Source organism: Halyomorpha halys, unplaced genomic scaffold, assembly GCF_000696795.3.
Source record: "Halyomorpha halys isolate HHAL.00 unplaced genomic scaffold, Hhal_1.1 Scaffold425.1, whole genome shotgun sequence".
NCBI classification, from domain to species: Eukaryota; Metazoa; Arthropoda; class Insecta; order Hemiptera; family Pentatomidae; genus Halyomorpha; species Halyomorpha halys.
Window position 1 is genome coordinate 807,314 of NW_027114575.1, and position 17,170 is coordinate 824,483.

Sequence of the window (17,170 nt, forward strand, 5' to 3'; positions counted from 1 at the left end):
TTTTTTTTTATTTTAAAACTTAATAGTAAGGAGCTTATAGTAATAGTAATTTTTGCCAAATTATTGCGCCGAAAGCACCGCCATAAAGTAAATGAATGTTGCCTGAAAAAGTAAATTAATGTTAGTGTTTAAAATATTAAAACTCAAGAAATAATTAAAAACTTTTACCTATTTTAGCGAGTAATTATGCAATACTAAATGCTTGTATTAAGACAATTTCCAAAATTAAATACAATTGTTCAAGAAATGCAAATAAATCAAGAATTATATTATCCATAAAATTAAAGGTATCTTTATGCGAGAAGATTGTTGAGGGTGGGGTCAAAATAAAACACAAATAAGTTGATGTAACTTATTTAATCGTGCCAATGTTTCGGCTAGAGTTTCTAGCCTTCATCAGGGCTAAGAACAGAACAAGATAACAACCAATGAATATAGAAAATAAAATATAAACAGAATGACATAAAGTGAATAATTTTACAGAATGGAATTAATAAAATAAAGTGATGAGAGAAGTGTAAAATAAAATGTGTACATAGGTAATTGAATAAGTGGGTAAAATCACATAATTAAAATAAAATAAAAATGAATTTATATAATGCAAAGAAAATGAATATATTAGTTATTAATAATTTTTAAATTAAAATATGGAAAGAAAAAGAAAATTGAGAGAAAGACAATATATGTAACCATAATAATTGATAAAGAGGCAAAAAACGAGTAACGTTTAACAAAAGAAATTTATAGAAAAAATTTTTTGAAAACAACAATAATTCCATTTTATTTGTTATTATCCATTCTGTAAAATTATTTAATTTATGTCATTCTGTTTACATTTTATTTTCTATATTCGTTAGTTGTTATCTTGTTCTGTTATTAGCCCTGATGAAGGCTAGAAACTCTAGTCGAAACATTGGCACGATTAAATAAGTTACATTAACTTATTTGTGTTTTATTTTTACCGCACCCCCAACCATCTCCTGTATAAGTCATCCACGTACTATATCTCATAATTATAAAGGTATCTTTAATATAAGTAACTATGTAAAACCATATTATTATATAAGCAGATGAGAATTAGAGTGGGGTGGATTCGTTTTTCTTATATTGCAAGTAAGTAATTTGTTTTAAATTAAAGTGGTTTTGATTTTTTTTTTCATTTCAAACAAGAGCGAACAGTGGAGGAAATAATACAATGAATGCATTTGGGGGGTAGATTCTATTGAAGAACGTATACAGAGAATTTCATGAGGAAATGTCAATAATTTAGGGAGGGGTGTTGGTTCGCAAAAAAATGTAGATTAGTGTCCCCATCTTCCTCTCTCAATCCGTTCCAGAGATACAATTTCTTTTATAGGCTTTTTCAAGAAAAATCACGTTTTGTCGCAAAAAAAAAAAAAAATTGTTTACATGAACTGAATTGTGGAAATAATTGGTTGAATCTCACACAATGAATTTTCGAGCTACGATCTTGGGAATTTCATAAAATCATCCATAAAAATTCATCCATTTCTTCAGTATATCAACGATAATAACTAACTTTTCCAAGCTAGTTTCGATGAGATATTTAAGTTTGTATGTCAAAAAAACATTAGATATATAAAACAATACGAATAACCCATTATTACTATCATGTAGTACATAGGTTTTCCCTCCAAAATGTTACTAAAGCGGGATACTCCTGCAAAAACTGTTATTAGTTTGGAATGGTGTTTATCGTTTGTCTGTGATAATTTTGATAAAATCGCCCAAACTGTACCTCGAAAATTCATTGCATTAGATTTTACGTAATATTTCCATAAATTATTCATTTTTACTTGTTCTCTTAAAAGCTGTATTTTCCTACAAATTGATTTCAGTCTTTCGTTTAATTTATTGCATATTCCAAAAATGGTGACTAAAGTTGAGGAGTCTTCAGTTACAGTAGAGAAATCAGAATTTTTATAGGAAAAATATTGGCTTTTCTTGGAAAGTGCTTTGAAGAAATCATATATGACTATAGATTGTGATTATAAGTTGGTGGCACTAAACAACATTGTTGGTGAACTAACCCTCTCATTTACTACTGATATTTCCTCAAGAAACAACCAGTATACAGGAAAATGACACACTTCTCTCATATTGATCATTTCTAGGAGACAAGGCTATCTTCTACAAGACTTAACAGATAAGGTAAGAGTTAAATACCTGTACTATTTGCTCCCTTTAGAATACTTGTTACAAAGGCCCTCTTTGGAGGTAATGCTAAAATTCCTGCTTCACAAACAAAGCTTGCTATCCCTTTTGGAAACATATTTCTTGTAGCTGAAATCCTCAAGCCTAATCTGAGGATACACAGTCCATCCTTGGTCATCTTGCAAGGATAGCTCAACATGCTCCAACCATAGGCCTAATGATGATTTAAAAAAATAAATTCCATAAATTTTTAACTTTTTTAATTCAATCTATAATTTTTAGATCAATACAATTATTTCATGTCAATCTAAATCTATAAGCAATGATCATAGCAAACGGACTGTTATAAGTTTTTACTACTACAGTAAAGCATAAGGGAATTTTATTTTAATTTCATAACTTTGTTTCCAATTAATCCTATTAAATCTTTCTCTGATTTTGATGGTTAGGGAAATAAATATTTAGTTAAAAAAATAAAGAAACTTACAACAACTCCATTGATGTACCAAACAAGAGATGGTGGTGGATTTGATGGTGAAGCAGTACAGATAGCTTGTATAATCTCACCTTCTTCATAGGATGATTTGATACCGGTTATAGCAGGACCAGTTTTTGGATAAACTGATAGAAAAAAATAGTTAAAATTGTCTTAAATAAGTATGTCTATTTACTTTGATTAATACTTAGAGCTCCTTGCATACTAATTTTAATGGACTGGTTTATTCTTAAACTTTAGATAAGATTTATTATTTCTTTCAAAATTATCCAGAATAGGTAACATTTTCCTGAATCATTGAAAATTTTAAGCTTATCAATAAATCATATCAAGTGGCTTTCTAGTATTATGTATTCACTATTATTAAGAATTAAGCAAGGAAGAACTCAAAAAAATTGTGAGTGGCTGCTCAACTGCGTTGAGTTGCTAGTACACAGCCTACCGACCATTCCAATAGACACTATTTAAAGGGTTTAAAGACAATTATTTGAGAACAGTCGAATGTATATAAACTTTTTCTCTTCGGCTCATATAGTTGACACTACCCAGCTAAGGCCTAGTATAAATGGTGATGTAGGATCACCAGTGAGTCCAGAATAATGGTTTCTCCATGCTTTGAAACTGGTTCCTTTGAAACATCCAGCCCCTCAAAAAAATTACTTGTTGCAAGTAGAATGATTTCTCTACTTCCAAACCAAAGCCCTTTCACTGAAAATTGTCTCTCATCAAATACCTCTCTATATTTTTCCTGTAGATAAGGAATATACTTTTTATATATGTATCTTTCTCTGCCTGTATCGTGACACTCAAATTCTGATCATTCGCTTTGAATCTTATTGTGGGATCCACCATTAATGCTTCCTTTTCAGTTGCACTAAACGCTAGAATGTCTACCAACATTGTGGAAATGTTTCCAATTTTTTTTTCTCCAGCAGTTCGGTTATTTATTGAGAGGCAGAGAGGTCCAACATCTCCGTTTGCCTGGCCACTGGTTCCTGGAACACCTGCTAGGGGAGTGTAGTTCACATTTAATTTTAGTATATTTGTCCATTCTAAGCCAGTGGTAACCTTCTTATCATACATGGAATATAATACATAAAAACCATATTCCATGTTAACATTTTTGATTAAACATGGGGAACCATAATTAATTTTTTTTCATTATAAGAAAATATCCTATTGCTTACAACTGATTTTTTTCTATATTTTGTGATTTACTCGTTCAAGAATGAAAAACAATTGGAAGGGCTTGGGGTATGAATATGATCAGGGACATAATGCAAATTTTTCAGTTGATCAGTTTCGAAAAATTCTACCATTCTCACTTAATGTTTTGTAGAGTTCATATCTATACTATTATTGGTAATTATGTTGAAACCTGTGGTTATAAACAAACTTAAACAATAAATAACTACACAGGAATAAAAGAGAGTTTTATACTGAATTTTAGTTGTCCTCAAAATTTTGGCTTAGCTTAAATTAGATGTGTTTTGTGAAAAATCCTGAGTAGTTTCTTTTATTTAAGAGATTATGATAATAATTCAATATGTATGCTTCTTTTATTATATGTAAAAGAAAAACAAGTTATAAATTATTGGCACAATTTTACATGCTTCATGCAATTCATTCATCTCTGCAGTATTCGGTCTTTTTATTTACATTACCCTTATATGGAGCATATAAAATGCTGATGATAACTTAAGAATTGATGAAATGAATTTTATTGAAAATTAGACGAGTTGTCTAATACTAGGGATTGGATTTTGAAAATGGATAATTTCAGGTCACAAACTTCAACCACTTCATGAATAATGTGTGTATGAAGTCTATAGATTTTTTTTTTTTTCTGGAAATTGCTGTTGATGAATATATAACCCTTAGATAGATAGTGCATAATTTTATTTTTCTATCTAATAAAGATTTTCTTCCAATTAATTGATGACTTTAGAAGCTTAGAGAGAAAACTAATACTAACTACCTACTAGGTATTGAAAGTGGTTATCAGAATCTTTTTTTTTCTTATGTTTTATGTATTATGTTTACCTACAGATTTTTTAAAAATATATATGTTCAATAAAAAAAATTTTTTTGGTAAAGATAGGTGGTAGTAATTTACTTTGTAAGAGTAATCCGGGATAAGCTAAAAAACATAATTAATTACCTAAAACTGACACACTTCTCCTTATAATTTTCCTCCTCTTTTCTAGTTCTACAACTACTTGGCAAGTATATAATCCACTGCTTCTGACATCAAAATTTATCAAATCTATGTTGGTTGATTCACATACATAATTCTGGTAAAAAAAAAAATAGATTGAATTCAAAATAATATAAATTTCATTTATGAACTCCTTAGACACCATTTCTAAAATAAATCATTTAAAAATTAATTTAAGAGAAAGTCATCTAATTTAGATTACTAACTGATTTTAGCTAATAATTCTTGTTCCTTTTACCTTGCAGCATAATTGTCATGTGACATAATTCAGGCATTTTTAAAACTAATATCTTATGTCAACTTCATGATACTCTCCTTGTGCATCAAAGAAATAAATATTTAAAGATGATATTCCCTAATGATTGGAAAAATTGGCTCTGAAGGAGCTAGAACTATAACGGGGGCTGGAGGAATAAAAAACAACGAATATGAGTGGTCTCAGGTCACGGGGCATGGCAAAAGGCACTTTAAGTTGAGAATGAAGTAACAAGGAGTAATGTTGGTGGTTGGGACTGAGAAACAATGACTGATATTGGCTGAAGTACTTGAAGCTGTGATAATGATCTAAAGCTGGGACTGAAGCCAGAATAATAAATGATGATTGAGGAACAACTGATGTTAGACTAAGCAAAGGTCATTGGCCATGCCAGTAGTCTCTGGTTAGGTTTGAAAGTATCCAGTACTTTCCTTTTGACTTATTTTAACATACTTGCCAGTCTGTATTAGTAATAAAATGTCAGAATGATACATCCCAACTGATCTCTAAGGTAGATACATGACCTGAAGGAAGTAAAAAGTATCCAGTTCCTTAAAGCATATATGAAGGAAAATTCAATAAAAAGAAGATTGGAGTTGGCCAAATTATGATTTTTTTAGAACAAAAGTTTAAAAGGATCCAATAAAATAACAATCTCATAAATCTTTTCATTGTCTCTAACATTTTAATACTTCAGTCATAGATATAATAATGAAAGTGCATAACCTATAGAAACATATGTAGCTAGACGTCAAAAGTATTGTAGTTTCAAATTTGAGCGAAGATTGATTTAAACACAAGCTGATTTACTGGTTTATAGCTTGGAATATAATTGATTCAGTTCTTATACATATAATATTAAAAACAGTTCATGAAGTATTCTTTTTATTAGTTTGTGATTGCTTATTTAATAAATAACTAAACATTATCCAAGAAAATGGCCAATCTAACATTTGATTTTTATTCTGTGGTGGTTAACGTGTTCAATGCATTTCATCCATAAGCGTTTATTTTGTGCATATAAAAGAGGAAGTGTACATATATTTGTATATATATCATAACTTTCATATTATAAAAATTATTATTGATCTAGGCCTTACCTTTTGTGTGTTTTTATTTTTCTTTAAAATCTGTGTTACGTTTAATTTATTTTTGCCTGCATATCTGGAAATTTATTTAATAAGTTTTATCTTTAGCAAGTAATTAATGATATATTCATATATATCTTTTTTTAACTACCTGCAAAGTTCTTTTCCATCTTTATACCATTTTAAAGAATAATGATTATTTGTTCTTACTGGGCACTTTAATTTAAATGAACTCCCAAGAGTGACTAGTCTCGTTTGTGAATGAAATTCAGAAAAGCTCTTAGGATTTTTAGCCCCTGTACAAAAAATACTATAATATTTACTTATATTTCTCATGGATTCTTCCCCATCCTCAGAATCATTATACGATGGATTATGTGCTTTCTTCTGTTGTCATGACGTTTTAAAATACATTTCAATGGTCTTTCATCAACACACTGTTGAAAAATGGCCTAAGCTTCTGGCAATAAATTAAGAAAAACAGTTAAATATATTATAAAAAATTAAGACAACAGAAATAGGGATATAATCTATAGGAAGAAAGTTCTAAGGATGTGAAAGAGTAATACTGAAACGTAAACCATATGTTCATTATATATATAAATTTAAATGTATTTTAAGATATATATAAAATATAAATGAATAAAGCAAGTAATACAATTAAAATCTTTTTTTCTCTATTTTAATCCAAAGTGGAGACTACTCCAAAAATTGAAACTGATAAGAAATCGCATTTAATAAAACATATTGTTATATATATTAAGAATAAATATTAATAAAACATATAAAGTAATCTAAAAAGAACAATCCAAAGGTAAAAATGACTATTAAAAACAATTTTTTTTTTCATTATTATTTAAACTAGTTTACTTTTAAACGTTAATCAACACACATAGATTCCTATACCCCCAACCAATGATACTTACATAAGACCAAAAATATTATTAGGAATAAATATGCAGCACTGAATGCCATTACACTTCACTCAGGCACTGTTTCCAGTACAATGACTTACTGCTCATGCTCGATATTCTTTGAATCCCTAAATTGATGACTTTCAACTCCTTTGTGTAAGAACATCAATGGGGACACCTTACTGAAGAGCGTTCAACAATGGTCTTTTAAAAATCAATGAATTTTCTTTCTTTATTTATTATTATTTTTTTTAATAGGAAGTGGGTATTTAAAATAGACTATATCTCTCATCAAGTAACATATTTATTCACAGCCAAAAATACTTCTTTCCACATACATGAACACATATTTACATCAATTAGGTGAACTTAAATATTTTCAGAACGTGGTGGTAAATCACAGCTAGAAGGTAATCATTTTTAATGTGTGTTTAGATTTTTTAGCTTTACCTTGAAGAAAAAATGCTGAAGAATTTCATAAGGTAATGCTAAAAAGCCATTGTAAGCACAATAAAATCATAGTGTGCCATTTATCTAATGTAAAAAAAGTAAACTCTTCTAATACATCTTACAAATAATGCATCACATTATTAAATTTTAATTAATACAAAATTTATTCTAAACAGTTTGTTGTGCTTGTGTTTCGTCAATACTGAGCGCACCATTTACATATGCATTAGTTTCTTTCTTCTTATTAGTTTCCTCCTTGTCCATTGCCCAAGGCTGTCTTTCTGCTGATGCAAAGATACAATAGAATATAGCTCCTATTAAGTAGAGTGTTGCAGCTATGTAAAAAACTGCAGCCCATTCATCTGCTGTCTGAAATAATCAGTTTTTTTTTTTTTACAACATTGTATATTTTTGATTACAATGTGTTTATAATATTAAAACAGTTTTGTTTTACTTTAAATTTATAGGAAAAGTATTTATACTTACTCTATTGGTAACTATAAAACCAGTTATGAGCGGACTCAAAATTCCAGGTAAGGTCCCAAAAGTATTTGAAAATCCCATTAGAACACCTGCATGCTGTGGTGCAATATCTAAATGATTCACTCTGAAATAAAGGAAAAATAAAACTCAATGTTTGTGAGAAACTCCAAGCATGACCAAAGAATTGAATGGTTATGAATTAAGTAAATTTATATTTATGCATTGATGAATATTAGATGATAAGCAAGGTATTTTTAAATGAGCTTTTAGCAGTTTTGTTATATAAAGCAATAAAAACATCACATATCCTCTCGATAATGAATTCTGAATTTGTAGAATATTTACACTTTACTTAAATATAGTCTGCTCTACTTCTTTCTTGGAATATGTTTTCCAATTTGCTGTATCTAATCTTTATTTTTCTCAATTTATCTTTCTTCTTTAGATATTTTCTGTCAACAGAATTGTAGGTTACTTTGATTGACTCGGACATACTACAATCTTAAATCTAGTTTTCATTGCTTTTTGAGTATCTGGCGATACATCATATAATTGTTTTTGGATGTTCCATTCCCTCTTCTTCATGTATAATAATAATAAATTATATGGTTTTGTAGCATTTATGTCACTATCATCAATCTAAAACATGTTTACTGTGATATATTTTTATACTAAAAGCTGATTAAAAAAGAGAATTGTGTATCGAAATTGCGACGGTCAAAACATGCCTTTCCAAAGATTTTATATACTTCTTTATTTTTTAGATAACTAATAATGCTGTCTAGAAAGTTAGAAAAGATCGGCCCCCTCCATCTAATAATCAACAAAATTTAAATTAAATTTGGGATAAATTTAAAAAATTAGAATTTTAGATTTTTGAGGCACTGAAATGATGATAAGTCACCTCAAAAGTACCTTTCTTCAGTATATAAAACATTATTCTAGGCCTTTGGGATCTTTTCTTTTCCAGCTTGTTCCGGACTAACTCGCATGGTGTTGCTTTCAAATTTTCTTCTCTATCTATGAAAAGCTTTGACACTAATTATATATCAATTCCTTGATCTTTTCTTTTGGACCTGGTAGCTATCTCAAAATCTAGATTATCTGGCTCAAGTCAATATCTATGAAATAACTGTTATTGTCAGTTGGTCCTCACTTGTATATAGCTTAAATTTTATAAGAGAGAGAAATGCATTATTTATTTAGAAGTAGTGTTCTTTAAGTATATTGTGTTGCTAGAGTATACAGTATGTGTATTATTCTGTCTTCCACAAGACATAATTTGAATACACTTTCCACTCTTCTAATTTTAACTATTCTTGCTTTTATTTTATTTTACTTTTTTTCTATTGGACTGATCAGTGTGCTGTGTATTAGCAACTCAACGCGGCTGAGTAGTCCCTCACAATTTTTTTAAGTTCTTCCTTCCATTAAAATCCATCCCATATTTCTCTTTTCTTGTGGACAGTGTTTAGGAAGTCCAGAGTAATATTATCGGTCAATATTACAACTTTTCTAATATTCAGATGGAAGTCTTCCTGGAAGTTCCTTGTCCTATCTATTTATTGAGATCCAAACCAGAGGCCTCTCACAACACTCTCTGTACAAAGAGTTTTTCTATTAGAAAAGAAATGCATAGCATTTTATCAGATAGTGAATGATAATCAATTAAATTTGGATAAATTAAGTGATCTTTAAAGATATTTAGATCGGAAGAGCACACGTCTGAAAGATAAATAATAATATTTAATGCAAAAAAATTATGATTAAAAAATAAAATAGCATTATAAGGTTACATATCTATATACTAAGTAGATATATTATCTAAAGAATTTCAAATCTTGAAATAGAATTATAAAGTGCGAAACATGGGCGTTGATGACCTCAGGGTTTTATGCCATAAAGCCCCTACCAACAACAACAACTAAGTAGATATTTTAATGTTATAATTTATACATTTAATCTAATCCAGATCAAGTGACTATCAATAATAAAGAATAAGAGGAGATAATTGAGTTATAAATAATAGAAGTGATATAGATGATTATTGCTCATGTATTATCAGGTAAATCATGAAAAAAAAAACTGAGGGAAACCAATACTATTTATTTATTTCTTACCCAAAAGCAGGCCAAGCAAATGCTCCTAAACCTACTGCTAAGACCAAACAAGTTGTCACACCAGCAGGAGTCATTAGATGTGCAGCAAGTACCATGAATACGGTTTGGGAGAGAAATGCAGTACAATTAAAAGTTTTTCTAACCTACATAAATAAACATATATTAAATCAAATATATAATCACATCGAGGATCAGCTTACATACAAAAGGCAAATATTATTAGTAAGAACATTCCATTTTATTATGTAATATATTCCCAGGTAGGATGACTAACATTATCTAACTGGAAGAAAAACAATTGAAATGAAACTTTTAATTTGTTTTTCGAATAAAACACTCTTATTTACTCCAACTAGGGTAAGTGTATTGGATTATCCCACCTGTGAATCATATATTCTGGTCAGAGAAGGAAGGTTAAGTTTTATTCCATAGATTAGCTATGAAACAAAAATTAATGTCCCTAGGTACTGACTCCAAAATGCTAGTCATCACTGTCTCAAACTTATAATTTAAGGTTGATATAAAATTTTAAAAAGAGATTGGTTTTAAATATTTATTGAATACTATACTTACATTAGTAACAGAAAGAATTTTTTTGTTACAAAGCCAATCTGATAATCTACCAGCAAACTGCATTATAATTGCCATTACAAGATAAGGGAGTGAAGCCAAAACACCAGCCTTTGTCAAATCAAAGTTCAGTGTATCTAAAATGTAGAAATTTTAGGTCTAAATGTATTATTAATGATTAGTTGTACACCATTCGTAGTATAATTAAGATTTATTTATTTTTATTATTTCTCTTTTCTTAATCAAATCGATGATGATATCTATACTATAAGTCTGAGCAATACAGAGAATTTTACATGAGAAAAACTATCACTTTTTTATTTACAAATGGCCTTTATCTTTGTTATTTATTCATTTAACAGACATTAATATTGATCAGGAGGTGCTTATTCACTAATAAAGTAGTTGAAATTTTAAATTTGAATAAATTTAATAGTGAAATATTTCATATAATTTATCCTGTAACATTTTGGTAGCATTACGAAAGTATAAAGAAGAGCTTGGACTCTAAAATTTCTCTATATCTTGTAGAAAGTTTTAAAAACAGATGATATTAATGAAAAAAAAAAACATGGTATGAAAAATCTACTTATTGTAAAAAACTGAAAAATAGTTCCAATATATTTTTTATTTCAGATAGCTATTTTCTCATCAGAATGATATTCAACATTATTAATAGGATTTTTCATTTTACCAACCTTTCATGAAAGTTGGAAGCTGTGTCAGTAGAGTATAAAATCCCCAGTTTTCACAAAAGTGAGCCATGACTATTGCCCACAGCGGCATTGACTTAACAAATTCTTTCCAAGGATGAACAATCTGTGAATTTCATAATAAATATTATTAAATGAACATTCAAAATATAAAAAAACTATCTCGTTAATATTGTTTCGAAACAGTTTTTTTTTTACCATATCAACATTATCAAAAAAATTATAATGAATTAACCTCGGTTGTCTTGACATCACCTAGAGATTCCTTGAGGTACTTATGTTCTTCTGGGGTTACATATATATCGTCTTCAGGTGTGTTCTTTACGATGTAATACCAAGCACAAGCCCAAATGAGACCAACAACACCTAAACAATAAGTTATTAGAGCAATTATGTTTCATACACTTAACAATTTAAAAAAAAAATTAATTCAGCTTTCAGCATACTTAAATCATTTTACACACCTGTGACATAAAATATTGATGGCCACCCCCAATGCTCAGCTAATACACCTGACATAGGCATCGCGATGACCGTCCCCACGTAGCTGCCCGAAAATGCAAAAGAAGCCATTGATGCTCTCTCTGAGGGTGGTGCCCATTTTGCCCAAACAGTATGTATGCAAGGGTAAGTGACACCCTGGAATGACAATTTGTGATTGTATTTTCACTCTCTGAAGTTAGCACATGAACAGATGGTTATGGAAATAAAAGATGGATTGTAAGAAAGGAGAGCTATAGGATAATGGTTTATTTAGCAACTGATCTTTTACTATTATTAGCCATTTTTAATGTAGACAATTGGAAATGTTCAAGCATTATTTTTTAAAAAAATACATTTTTTAAAAATTATACTAAACTATTTCAAGAAGAAAATAATTCAAATTTTTTTTAGAAACAAATAGATTTTATTCTTTAAATTAAGTATTTTTAACTGGAAATATTTATTATATTATCTAATATGGTGTGAAGATTATCTTTCTTGATAAATTATTCTTTATTTAATAATTTACAGTTCAAAGAAAACGTTTCAGGACCATTGCTACATCTTCAGCACTATATAGTCTTCTTAATGTTTTTATTACATTACCCCCTTTTTTACTTAGTCTAATACTATTCTATTAGGGTACCAATTTTGCCTTTTTATCATTTAAAATATATATGTTCATTTTAAAAGTAAAGATAGTAAGTAGAACAGAAGACAGTTGAGAGTATTTTTACAATAAAGTGATAGAAGGCTCTTACTTTTAAAATGAACAAATATGATTAAAGGAATTTTAAATAATTCTAAGAAAAAATTGGTATCCCAATTGGTATAATATTAGACTAAGCAAGGACTTAAAAATAAAAATATTAAGAAGACCAGCTAGTTATACCTGAAGATGGGGAAATGACCTCAAAATGTCTTTAAACTCATAATTGTTTAGCAAAGAATGGTCACATTTTATTTCTACATCAAGAATCACAAAATAAAAATTAATTAAGTTTAATAAATAAGGTATATTCCTATTCATAAAATTTCTACAGTTCCTTGGTATATTTAAATCAAACTAATTTCATTTAATTTGTTTATATATGAATATACATCCTAATATAATTAATATTTATACATATAATATAATATGTTTAATTACTGGATGTCTTTTATTAAAGAAAGTTTGAAATAACTTTAAAAATAAATAATCACCTCAAACAATCCTTCTATTATCCTTAGGGCGACTAGTGGATAATATGATGATGTACTGAGAGTGAGAGGAGTGATTAGGGTTAAGAATGCAGTTGTTGTAACACCTAGCCCATACACTGTTGCACCTCCATATTTGGTGCCAAACCAGCCACCAAGCAATTGAGTGCATAAGTAGCCATAGAAGAAGGAGCTGAGGATCAGTCCTTGAGTTTTTGAGTCCCAATCAAAGTCGGGTTCCTGAAATCATTAGGCTTATTATTATTTTTTTAAAGAAATGAATATAAATAAAATATTTTTTTAAAAAAAGTTGAATAATGCTGATTACATTTACACATAAAAAATCAGGTTTTTCTTAATTTTATAGAACTATTCACAATTTTAACACCATCAGTCCTACTTAATTTTCAAACTGCGAATCAGTTCGTCACAGCCTTAGTTGCATTAGTGTTATTAACACCAGTGTCCAGATCAAAGGTATAAAATTATCTCGTCCACTGTAGAATTAAGATAAATATAAAAAATTGAAATTGTTGGGAAACCCTGTTTAATGTTTTTGCACATTTGTGGATAGCTTGTATAAAGAAACACTAAGTTTTAGGTCCTGGTCTGGCGTAAGATAAGAACAGAGGGGACGACATCCCTTGGGCCTGGGTTCTCAGGTTGCTGATAGGCGTTGGTAAAAATATCTGAAATAAATAATATCGCTTTCTTTTATGATATCCTGATTGTGTAGCCTAATTGATAAGTATGTATGTTGTTTACAAGCAGTAAAATAATGATTTCATAGTAAACCTTGATGCTTATATTAGTATTATTGACAAAAATAAAACACATGAAATATTGCATGTGAGAGAGGCTGCTGTATCATTTTACTCATGGCCTGAACACCTTGCTTGGGTGATTAAGCAGTCAAAGAGAGCAAGGTGCTACTCCTCAATCGAATACTGTTCAATGGCCAAACAAGCTTTTGTTTTACTAAAAAAAATTTACTGGATTCCATTATTTGAGGAAACAGATAACCTAGAATTGTCATAGGAGGTAGCAATCTCCAACATTGCCCAAGGGGCAAATTGACTCCTGGTCTAGTAGTATTTGTTAATTCCTGTAATATCATTAATAGTCATCCCTATCATGAAAAAATAAGTATTAGTATTATTACCACACTAGTTTATACACTTGTACTATGAACTAATACTATTAGCTTTCATTATGAAACAGGGCCCTGGATGGTTGGAACTGCTGGTGGTTGAAATAGCAATCCCTCAGACCGATGTTTATATTAGTTAGATTAGGATAGTTGATAGTCGAGTTTATAAATTAAATGCATGTACCGTTTGAAGCCAAAAAAAAATGAAAGAAAGTAATGATTAGTCTATATTATTAATACAATTTGTTTTCTTCATTGTACAATGATTTATAGACAGAATTTTTGGTATTGTATCTGAATGAAAATTGACATAAAAAAACGTGTTAAATTTATTTAAGGTATATTATCTGAGTCATTATGGTTATCACGACTGTCATCCTCAAAAAGCAGAAATATCAATTGTAGCATTATGTTTACAGTAAAGAAGCAAAACCATTTATTTATGCGATTCATTATAAATTTATATCAGACGAGAAGGAAATTAACGTCTGAGCATTCCAAGTTGTAGTCGTGTTTTACAACAGCATTGCTTCATCTCTGAAAGTTGCCAAGAAAACTTGAATTATTTATTAATTAGATTTTTTTCATATTTTCTTGGAGTTTAGTTTAAGAGTGGGAAAAAGTGGTGTGATCACTCACACAATTTACTTAACGCTTTGGCTTCAAGGTTTAATACAATAGTTATTTCTTATGTTTCCATTAATATTGGTCAGTTTAAGATTTTTTAGTATTTGTTAGCCAGCAGTAGTTACTAGATAATAATAAAACTATTGTAATTAGATGAGGTTTTTCAGTGTGCAGATTTCAATGAGTTAATGCGTTTCAAAGCTCCATGATTCCAAAAATTTGTGTTCGTGCTTTCGTATATCTGTGGTAGGGTCATCTATTAGACAGAGGAACAAATTTTTTTACTTATTTCTTGTTTTGTAAAAAACAGAAAAATTTGTATTTTTTCCGCATGTACGGAAAATGTACAAATTTTTCTCCAATCCGTTCTTGCCACGTTTTTCTACAGGCTGTAGCACTAAGATGGTTCTAAAACTTTTGTTGAAATTTGAAAGTCTTCGCCCTAAAGTTCTTTAAATTTTTGTAAATAATAACCGCATGATAATAGCAAAGAAAAATATGTTACGTTGATAAGTATATTTTATTTGCACATAACTCAAAAATAATATATACTATGCCAAATTAAGTATAGAATCATTTGAAAGGCAGTACGTTTTCCTACATACACAAGAAAAAAATCGTAACCAAATCAGAATTACAAAAGACCGTATTTGTCTAATTTTAAATCATTAAAACATATATTTTGATGCATTAATATCTCAATTTTTTGTTTCTTTTTCTGTGTATTTTATGACTTAAAAGTTGATAATCATGCATAGCCTGTTAATTTCAATTAAATTAATAAAAAAATTTATTTCAATATGAAAAATCCTTTTCTACAACTAAATTACAATCCTTTTATAGCAATATTATTATACATAAGTCAAACCTTTTATTATGAAAGAGGAGCCATATTTCTTTATTCTATTATTTTAATTAAAGAAAGAAAATGCGTTTGTTTAATCGATTAAAATTTTTCCTAATTTTTGTATCCGATTTAAATTAATTGGAAAATTTTTCAACTGTCTAATGTCCAACTCTGGTTCAATTATTTTTTATTTAGATGTTTTTAAGTTTTTAAAAAATATAAATAAAACGTGTCGAAAAAGCTCTAAATTAATATTTTTATAAAGGTTCGAGTAGTCTAACCAAAACCACCCCACTTTGTAGAGTTATATCAGAGCTGTTTAAGTTAAGAACTATCGAGACTTTGATCAAAGTTTTTAAGTTGGACAATTTTCTTCATAGATTAAAATGATACGTTCAATTATTTACATATATAATGAAAAAATAGGTTTCATTTAATATAAATTAACATAATTCGTTTAAGGAATATATTTACATTTTAGATAAATATTTAATATTTTCACTGGTACGAAATAATGTTAACTAAGACACAACCTGCCCTATTTTAGTTACGATAGCTGGAAAATTCTTGATTCTATAGATATGACATTTATCAGTGTATGAAATGTACGTTGACAAATAATTAGGAAAAAGTTTAAAAAATCATCATTAGATAGTTCTATTTTTCAAATATTTTTGCTAAATTTGTTCTAAAAGGTCACAGTAAACTGCCTAGGCAAACCACTGGTTTCTCACAAGGTTTTGTAAATACACTTCATTATTGTTCTGCCTATTCTTCGATAGCCAATATGCTAAATAACAGAAAATTACTGAGAACTGATAACAATTAATGAACGACCTCTGAAGAAATACCAATGCGGAACGTGATCATGTGCTTACCAATCATTATCGATCTGAAGGTTATATATCGATAAAGCAATTTTAGTCCTAAGCCACAGCATAAAAACACCTCTCACTTACTGACCTCATTCAGAAAACTTTCTTTTGAACACTCACTCTATAATAAAGTAACTATTGTTACATAGTTACTAATGGATAGATACGATTTAAATGTTTTCTCATGTTGAATCTGACTGAAAAGTTATTTAAATTGAGATTAGAGCGGTGGTCACATTTTCACTTTTGAAGTGTTAAATTTTTCCCATACCTGGGGGAAAATCTGGCTGTTGAGAATAATCTTGAACAAATCACCTTCTTATATAACCGTTATGGGTTGCAGTGGTACAGATTTTAATTTTTTTCAAAAGTGCAATTTGGGTCACTTTTATTGTGCATTTACCTGTTACAACCTTTCAGTTGACAGACAAACATCAGGATAGATAATTTATGAAATGAAATGAAAAAATAACTTTATTCTGGGACATATGTCCCCTAAGAATAA

General features: G+C 29.0%; 1 protein-coding gene across 1 annotated transcript in view; it reads right to left on the minus strand.

The window, feature by feature from the left end:
• Nucleotides 1–7,433: 7,433 nt before the first annotated feature.
• Nucleotides 7,434–17,170, minus strand: part of MFS9 (major facilitator superfamily transporter 9) — a 59,207-nt gene continuing 49,470 nt past the window's right edge. Inside the window, exons 3-10 of the mRNA XM_067051742.1 lie at nt 13,170–13,406; nt 11,948–12,122; nt 11,719–11,849; nt 11,469–11,589; nt 10,774–10,907; nt 10,201–10,343; nt 8,084–8,204; nt 7,434–7,966 (exon numbers count right to left, since the gene is read on the minus strand). Of these exons, the coding sequence (XP_066907843.1) occupies nt 7,766–7,966; nt 8,084–8,204; nt 10,201–10,343; nt 10,774–10,907; nt 11,469–11,589; nt 11,719–11,849; nt 11,948–12,122; nt 13,170–13,406 (1,263 nt within the window). The 3' untranslated portion in view covers nt 7,434–7,765. The remainder of the gene's footprint in view (nt 7,967–8,083; nt 8,205–10,200; nt 10,344–10,773; nt 10,908–11,468; nt 11,590–11,718; nt 11,850–11,947; nt 12,123–13,169; nt 13,407–17,170) is intronic.